Source organism: Ascaphus truei, chromosome 23 (assembly GCF_040206685.1).
Source record: "Ascaphus truei isolate aAscTru1 chromosome 23, aAscTru1.hap1, whole genome shotgun sequence".
Classification (NCBI taxonomy): domain Eukaryota; kingdom Metazoa; phylum Chordata; class Amphibia; order Anura; family Ascaphidae; genus Ascaphus; species Ascaphus truei.
The window spans coordinates 3,250,927-3,260,546 of record NC_134505.1 but is presented as its reverse complement, the minus strand read 5'-3'; the positions used below and the strand labels follow the sequence as shown (position 1 = coordinate 3,260,546).

General features: G+C 42.4%; 1 protein-coding gene across 1 annotated transcript; it reads right to left on the bottom strand.

Moving 5' to 3' along the window:
• Positions 1-1,243: 1,243 nt before the first annotated feature.
• Positions 1,244-7,467, bottom strand: LOC142473090 (keratin, type I cytoskeletal 19-like). The gene is made up of 8 exons (XM_075580251.1): positions 7,018-7,467; positions 6,847-6,929; positions 6,527-6,683; positions 5,974-6,135; positions 5,499-5,624; positions 4,897-5,117; positions 4,352-4,386; positions 1,244-1,956 (listed from the first exon to the last, which is right to left on the bottom strand). Exons 1-8 carry the CDS (start codon positions 7,429-7,431, stop codon positions 1,895-1,897), a joined length of 1,260 nt encoding a protein of 419 aa, XP_075436366.1. The 5' UTR covers positions 7,432-7,467; the 3' UTR covers positions 1,244-1,894.
• Between the last annotated feature and the right edge of the window lie 2,153 nt (positions 7,468-9,620).

Below are 9,620 nucleotides of genomic sequence, written 5' to 3'. Positions count from 1 at the left end.
GATAGCGCAAGAGCTGCGGCCATTGCAGCAGAGGGACTACAAGCCCCACAATGCACAAGGGGCTGAGGATCAGGTGCCACAGTTAAGCCAATAGGGCTGCGAGGATCCACTGCTCCAGAGAATGATACATTTCATGCGCTGGGGAGCACGCCAGTCAGAGCTCGGACAAGAAGAGGGTAGGGTGTGTGTGCATGGCGTCTTTGACTCCTGCACTAGGCCAGAGACCCCCTTAGGCCCCCAGCTAGGCCCAGACTCCCTGTTTAGCTTGTGGATGCTGCAGTGATCATCCTAGTAGATAGGGACACTACCCCTGTAGCATAAGCGTGAGGGACACAGCCAGGACGTGGCTGCAACCTGGCATCAGGTGGTCTGGGACTAGATCACCGCGCGCAGAGAGACTATAAGGTGGGACACTCCTGCTGGAGACCACCCCACATGGAGGTGGACTCGTCGCTGATGACAACGGCGTGGGACCGGATGGTTCAATGTCTTCAGTCGGTGCTACCGGGTGCTGGAGTACCCGGCAGGTATCAACAAGTGCACCAGCTCTACACACCTTAGTTGTGGGCAGTGCTGTCGCACACACGGGGTAGGAGTGCCTATTTAGGCCGGACACTAGTACATTAGTGCCCCTGTACCCAAGTACTGTGGGAAAGCTGTGTGGGACTATTGGTATACGTATTATACTGTGTGGTTGTGTAGTATGTGTTTATTATCAATTTGTGCTTAGTAAATATCGTTATACCATATCCTGGTGTGTACATTGTTCTATGGCGGGGTTATCCAACACTGTTAGGATCCTGCGCAGGTGGAGGCGCTGACATCAGACGGATCAGGAACACCCCAGGCTCCCAGCAGCGGAGGCTCATACCTCCTGTGAGCCACAGGTGACGCACCACACACACAGTAGCCGCCATATCTCCCAGGGGGTGGGGGAAACTGCGCTACATATACAAAAGGGAAACGCTCAATAAAATGTGGTTTAAAAAAATGACATTACTCTAATTGTTTTAGATATTGTGTGGGTTGTGATATTGGGAAGGTTTTTTTATAGGAATTAGTGTATAGTAGCAACCAGTTTATAGTAGTGTTAATTTTCAGCTCTTCACTGGGTAAACAGCATGAAGTGTGCACCAGAAACCCTGTGGTAACGTGTTGTACAGAAGGATAATACGTTCCTGTGTTATAACCAGGGACCTGTCATGTTAGCATAACACTAGGAAACACATTAGACAGTATAGTATTTTGCAATGAGACAAACAAATGTTTTATTGAAGGAATGAGTAAAAAGATGCATTACATGCGAGGTGAAATACTGTATGTACCACGTCACAAAATAGGAAAGGGGATAGCTTGTGGGCACAGCCCATCTGCATTGTAACCAATAGCAGTGGCATGTATCAGTAGTACGTGATATATTAAGGCTTCTGTTATAATTAACAATAACCATTATTAGTTTTTATTTTGGAAGAATATATCCCCCAGTGGGTACCATTGTCACTATTCACCTCGTTCTCTCTGTGGCTTTATCCTAGTGGCCCTACTCATATTAAGCATATTTTTTGTAAGAAGTCACAATGCGGTAAGATTTAAATGCAATCCTTAAAAAGTACGAGGGACATAATTACAAGCTGGGTAACTGCAGACCAAAAGGTGAGATACACTTGAGCTCAAAAATCAAAACCATTCTCTGTGCCCCGTATCACCTACAGGTCTACTTTCCTACAGAACATATGCTAAGGATCAGAAAGACAGGTTAGCTTGGACTTCTCCAACACAGACACTAATGAATCATTAACTTCTGGAGAGTTCGGCAAAGAATTCCGTTCTCCGTTCGCCGTTTCTTCTCTGTAGTTTTACGCCTTGATTTCTCCCCCAGAAGTATCAGATTTGTCTAACAGCTGGCTTTCTGGCCATGTTCTGTGGATTGGTGACCTGAATTGCTGTGGTGAGATCCTGGAAAGGAAAGACATACTGCATTCAAATCACAATGTACTTTGTGTTAGCATGTGGGAAATATAGTATCTGCTCATTGTAGCAGAACATTTTTTCATGTTTTTTTTTTTTACCAAAATCCATTTCTGTGAAACCAGTTTGCAGAATTTTTAAGAGCAAAAAGTTTCCTAATCACAATTACTCCTCCAGAGACCTAACCTTCCCAAAGTAATGCAATGGGAAAGAACCCGGGCGCTCCCTCTAGACGAAATGTATAAATAATAATAATAATAACAAAAATATATTTTTCAGAACATAACAACCTTATGTGGTATATAAGGTTCTCATCTGCTTCCAGGTCTCTTCCTGTGACTCTAAAACCCCAGTAGGACCTATCCAGGATCCTTGTAAATACAGAAATGCAAGAGAAAAGGGGGAGCACAGGTTTGAGAAATGATGGGAGAAGTAGATTCAATATCATTGGGTCAAATATTCCTGAGCTAATATGAGTGGGGATAATGGTGTGTAGAATATAATATAATAAACACTTACACTGTGTAAGTGTTTATTATATTCGACACACCATTATCCCCACTCAGATTAGCTCAAGAATATTTGACCCATATTGAATCTACTTCTCCCATCATTTCTCAAACCTGTGCTCCCCCTTTTCTCTTGCATTCCCAAATTAATGCATTGTACATTCTTCAGACACTGAATAAGGCCCGAAGACCCCATCCAATATGGGTGAAGTCTCTTAACAATGGCACAGAAGCCCCTGAATTCCATTCAAATAAAAAGGGTTCAGAGACTTTCCTGCCATGGAGAAGCAAAATAGTTAATCTGTCGAAATCACAATTTGTAGATAGTTAATAATAAAAGGTTTATCATTCAAGAATAAAAACGTTCTCTCTAAGATGAGAATTGCCAATAATTCCAAAAGAAAAAAATCTCAGGTACTTAATACATATAAGTGATTGGTGCGCAGCTAATAATTAGTGAAACACAATAAGCAATATGCAGTGCACAGTGATAATATAATCAGAAAAATTCAACCTTGAATGTGGAAAAGTCACATATGATGCGTCTGCAGCCCTTCTTGGGGGTGTCCCAACACCCCTAGAGCTATGGAAGAGACAAAAAAACAAGGCGCACAACGCACATAGTGAAGTACAATAAAAATTTAAGTTTACTTATAAAAATATATATAATCTGCGTACATCAATAGAGTAAAATATGAGCAGTTGGTAATTGGATATACCACACCATTTCCCTGAAGAAGTAACCACGAGTTACGAAACACGTTGGAGGGTGTCAGTGCTCGTTTTTATTACCCTCTTGTTGGTGTTAACACTCCGCAAGTGTTTCCCCGTTTCACGCAAGACTTTGTGCCTATTACATCTTCCCAAGAAGCCGCGTGTATCCTTCGCTACACCGCACTGAGTGAGCCCTTGCAGGCGGTTCGTAGAAGAGTGCGACCGGACTGTGACGTCACTATCGGGCGCTCCATGGAGGAGTAGCGACACGTGACTAACGTGCTTGGATGCGGATGTGAGCGGAGGCTGCTACACGCTGATGAGGATCGATGTTCCAGGACTATCCGGCAGCAGAGACTGAGACCTGCCCCGTCTTGAGTGAGAGGGAGACGGCTTCCACAACTACCAGCTTGACATCAGATGAGGAGAGATCCCCTGCACCCTACAATCGAGTGAGGAGTGCCGTCTGGAGCTGTGTACTGGTGTGGTATACCCAATTACCAACTGCTCATATTTTACTCTATTGATGTACGCAGATTATATATATTTTTATAAGTAAACTTAAATTTTTATTGTACTTCACTATGTGTGTTGTGCGCCTTGTTTTTTTGTCACTTAATACATATGTAGTCCAATGAAATGATCTTCTTTCTAACACAATAGGGACGTGCTCAGCATGAAATGATGCTAATCAGAGATCTTCCTAAGACAATAAAAGGTTTGTTTATTAAAATAGCTATGGGACAAAACTAGTGTAATACTGGTGCAGAATAAAAAAGATCGATCTGAAAGTATTGAGCTGTATTATTTGGTAAATGTGGTTCTTTGTGCATGGCAGTTCCATATTTCTTCTTACCTTTACACATCTATATTTATATTGTAGCTCAATTCCTTTCATTGTCACTCCTTTTTATTCAGTTGAGATTTATGTACAGAATAGATGGTTTTATCTTGTGTATGAATGCAAAAAAGCTAATCTGAATATGTTTCACATAAATCATTGGGCAACTTTAACATACGACTGTTATTGCATTGTTCTCTTTTCCCTCTTTTTGTCCCGTTTGGAAGTTTTGATATAGAACAGATTTGAGTTGTTGCTTTCATATAGTGGTTTGAACATTTCTGTGATGGATTTATAGCTAATATCTCTTTGCACTTACCATGGCTGCCTCCTGAGGAATGGCACTGGGGAATGCTGTATAGAAATACACAAGTTTATATAGTCACGGTTGGTTTTTAGCACATGAGCTTAAAAAAATTAAACAATTGCAATCATACTGTTATTAATATTAATGAGTTTTCCTGAGTGATTTAATACCTTCAAGTGGTTATTTATTACCAAAAGCAAAGCAAAACCTAAATATACTTTTGTAGTAATAAGCTTATGTTCATTATATTAGTTTAAAGAAGTAGGCACCTAACAAGGTAATTTTGAAAACGTATTTCATGATGTGAGTCATGCTTTCCGAGTGTGGACCAAATGGCCTCATGTAATAACTGTAATACTCTCTGGGTTACATAGGTACTGATACTGGAATGCATTATAACCCCATGTGTGTATGTGTGTATGTGTGTATGTGTGTGTGTGGTTTTGGAATATCCTTTCCTATACACTACCCCATGCACTTTCATGGTGAAATAAGCCCAGTCCTCAAATATCTAATTCACTCCATAATTAAGGTCTATGGGACACTGTGTTACATACTGCATGTCCTGTCCATCCAGCAGGCGTTTGTATGTGGCAATCTCCATCTCCAGATGTGTCTTCTGATCCATGAGAACTCTGTACTCATAGTTCTGGTTCTCCAGATCAGATCGGATCTGGCCCAGCTGCCCTTCCACGTTGTTGATCATGCCCTGTAACTGGCTGAGCTGGGAGCTATAACCGGCCTGTGTCTCTGCCAAGCTGCCTTCCAGGGCTGATTTCTGCAAGAGAGGAACATACTGGCAATAAGAGATTGTGCAATTGGGGGAAATCCTTATTTAACTCAGTAGCACAGTCCGTACTGATTACTAAATACAGCAGTATAGGCAATGCTGAGAAAAGGGAAATAGTAGATGATAAATATATATGATTCATGGAGAGTAGGAGAGTCTGTGTGTTAAACAGTAAATATGTGTATACCACTGAGAGTACATGTAGGCTTCAAAGGGGATTTTATATAATGCAGTGTATATCTGTATGCCATAATAATACTGTATATGCTTCTTATTCCAAACCAATGTGTGTAGTTATCCAGTGTTCTTTGCATAGACATAAACAGTGATACTGCACAATAATGGAGGAATATGAGTGCTAACACATACCATGCTCAGCTGGCTCTGAAGCTCAATCTCCAGGCTCTGCGCACAGCGCTTCAACTCGGTGACCTCACTTTGGACTGACTGCAGCTGCTCAGAACCGGACGCCACCTGCTGATTCAGTTCCTCACTCTGCAAGAACATAGAAATAGAAAAGAGACGTATGGAATAATATCAGACATACAGTAGTTGCACTGTGAGTTAGCTCACTTATATACTTAGAAATGTGGCCACACAAATACCACACCTTTTATTTAATCTTAATAGTACATTTGGGAGGTCCATAGAATTATTGGTTCCAACTCTGCTTCTTATACCTGTACTCATCTGGTAAACGTAGATAAGTCACCATATCTTATTCTGCTTCAGGTATCAAGTTAAATTATAAAATATGCAAGCAATGTTGCGTTTGATTGTGTTACAGAGGATTCATTGATTGATGTGAGCTGCTTAAATATTAGAATGAAAGCGATGCGTTTACCCTTTGAAGGAACATGCTCTCAACCTCCCTCATGTTCCTCTCCATCATGTTTTCATATTGCTCTCGGATCTCAGACAAGGCTCCATTCAAATCCGCAGATGGAGCAGCGTTCACTTCCACGTTGACTCTGGCGCCCAGCTGAGCGCGAAGAGAGTTCACCTCCTGCAAGGACACAAGATGAAGATGAGAAACAGGAGGGGCAGCAATGTCCCATTATGGGGGCTATATATCAAGCTTCACAGAAGAATATTTCTTTATTATGTAGGTGGAAGTAGTTTCAATTTCATGTTGTACGTCAATGTATTTTTTAAGTGAATAATTTGGGGAGTGATTACTGTATATGAGGATGTATTACAATTGATTTCTTCCAATTCAAAATGCCAGGCCTGCATTTGGGTTAACCACAGTATCACAGAGACATGCTTCAAATGTAGGATGAGACATTTTCTTTTACATCAGGCTGGCAAAAACTATTCTTGCCCCGCACAAATACAGAAATATTAACGGTTTCATATCTAACCCCATCCTCTTGCGTTCCATTCTATTACATTACCTCTTCATGGTTACTCCTCATTTGCTGCAGTTCATCCTGGAGGCCTTGAACTTGCATCTCCAGGTCACACCTCTCCATGTTCAGCCCTTCCAGGACTCTGCGCAGACCATTCGCATCCGCCTCAACATTGTTCCTCATACTGACCTCCGTCTCATACCTTGTGAGTTAGCAGGAAAATGACATTAAAGGCTACACAGTCCAGGAAACACAAACCATTAAACGTGTCTACCTTGTACATCCTTGTGAAGATTTAGATGTACTCCTCTTATCTTATTCATCCCTTCTTTCAATTATTTCTCCATAATATTCCTGACACTTACTTATTTCTGAAGTCATCTATAGCCAGTCGGGCATTGTCTATCTGCAGAACAATCCCTGCATTCTCCACAGTGGCTGCAGCGATCTAAAAAACATACCAGGCACTGAATTCAAATTCGTCTTTTAGTCATTGCAACATTGATTTAATTTCCAAAAAATGAACTTGAATTTACCTGACACTGGAGCTCCTGAATAACACTGTAGTACTGACTGAAGTCAGGGGATGAGCTGGGGGCATTGTTTGCATACCACTCACAGATCTTTCTCTCCAGCTGGGCATTTTCCTGCTCCAGTGAGTTCACTCTCTCCAGGTAAGATGAAAGTCGTTCATTCAGAAGCTGCATGGTTTCCTTCTCATTGATGCCGAACAGGCCATCATTCTTAGAACCACCGTTACCCCCATAGCTGCTAAAGTGGCTTCCAAGACTAGAGCCACCATGTACACTTCCATAGCCACATCCATGACCGAATGAAGAGTGTTTGGAGCTGGAAATTCCTTTACCTCCGTATCCTCCATGATGGGATCCTCCATAATGGGACATGTGGGAGCCACCATGATGGGCTTTATGGGGTTTGCAGTGGCTCATAGTGATGCTAAAGTTGGATCCAAATGGAAGGACACTGCAGCTCGATCAGCAAGTGAAGTATAAGTGCTCCCTATCCAAAGGTCTCCTTTTATAGAAAGTATGGGTGGGAGGGGTTGTTCAATTATATCGACATTACACTTTTTCCAAGTCTAGACAATTTGGAAGATTTTTTAGAAATCAAAGACAATCTGGGCGGCTAAGGGACACAACAGTTTACCATTTTGTTACAATGCTGCACAACAGAGGGGATAATTTACCTCATAATTGTACAGAAGTGCATGTCTACATCAAAGAAGAAGTATAACACGCGCTGTGAATAAACACCGGCATAATGCACTTAATTATTTAATTCAAAGGATGTTTATTAATGTGTTTGGAAGTCATGTGTTTCTTGAGAACGGAGGATTCTGATGACAATGTGGGTGGGAGACGGGAGATGCATGGTACTGTACAAAGCCAAATACCACTTGGATGACAGATGAAGACTTTTCCTGGGTCTGTGCGGGGCTCCAAAGAGTATTTCATTGGGGGGGCCTGTCACGCATGGCCCACTCAAGGTGACATATGTAGTGTGTAGAAGGTCATAAACGCTAACCAGAGATGATGCTGTCATGGTCAAAGAAATCTAAACGTTTGTGAATAATTACTGGTGGATGCCAGAGAGAGGTGTCACAAAGGGTATGCTTTCATTGAAGGACTTTATTAAAAATGAGAATATCATGTGACGTTATCACGGGAGACCAGTTCTTTTACAACGAAACCACTAGCACCAGACAGGACAAAGTTGTTGAGTAAAATGGGGTTTATTCTGGCACACCAGCAGACAGAAAAAAGATGTTCAAAACAAGATACTATACCAACTAGGGTCCTGAGGAGTAGACTCTAGCCTCGCTATTCGCAGAGGCTGTTTGAAGAAGACTTGCCCTGTCCGCTTCTCGTCCAGGATATCAGAGGGCTGATGACACAGCAGAGCCCCTGACATGTATCTCCAGCTGGTCACTGTGAAGATCCAAACTCTTTTACAGAATGTCTCTCAGTCTTTCTGTCTCTCAGATAGTCCTCTGAGGGAATCTCCACACTCCTTCCCATAGTGTCTCTCAGTCTCTCAGATGGTCCTCTGAGGGAATCTCCACACTCCTTCCCATAGTGTCTCTCAGTCTCTCAGATGGTCCTCTGAGGGAATCTCCACACTCCTTCCCAGAGTGTCTCTCAGTCTCTCAGATAGTCCTCTGAGGGAATCCCCACACTCCTTCCCAGAGTGTCTCTCAGTCTCTCAGATGGTCCTCTGAGGGAATCTCCACACTCCCTCCTAGAGTGTCTCTCAGTCTCTCAGATGCTCTCTGAAGGTAGAGCTGATTCTCTGATCAGCAGCACCACTTATATAGCCCCCTGTGGCTATCCGTAACATGGGACGGGCTGCTGGACAATCAGAGCATGGATTAGATTGGTACCACAACAGCCAGAGGGCTTGCTTAGAGCCCATCCCCATCCCTGATTGTTCACTCTTTCTCACTCACCAAATGTAACACCTCCACGCTCCCAGTCTTTCAACCCACATTCTTTGCAGGAACCTCGGCTGATTAAATCACAGACAAACAATCCATACAAATGTACTCATGCAAATCACATTAAAGACTGCTATCTTAGAAATGAGCACATAATCCAATTTACACTTTACTGGGCTTACTCCCAATTTTGTGATGCCAGCTAGCCCTACCATCACAGACGTCATCTACTGTACATACTAGGAGTTACATGTGTGTGTTTGGAGCACAGAGTAGCATGTAATGCGACTACACACTGCATGGGTAAGAGGTCCTAAGGGCAGATATCCATTTGTCACTCAAATTTAGGCAGTCATACTTAGTCTCGTTGCGTCTATAATGAGCATCTGAATCTATTGATGTGGCTCACATGTGTCAGAGTTTTAGAGGAGGGAAGTTATGAGTGCGGTTATATACCGAGGCAAATTTAAACGTCATTTGTTAGGAGTTTTTTACTCTGTCATAAAACTGTCAATCTCGCAGCTGATTTGCGACAGGGGTGGGATTATGTTGTTTCAATGGGGGAACAATAGTACATAAACCTTAGCAAGGGATTATACAAATCAGATTTCAACAGAGGTGTGTTTTGGACTAATGTCATGGAACAGGAATACCCCTGTCTGCACTTCTGTCTCACCCCCCCGC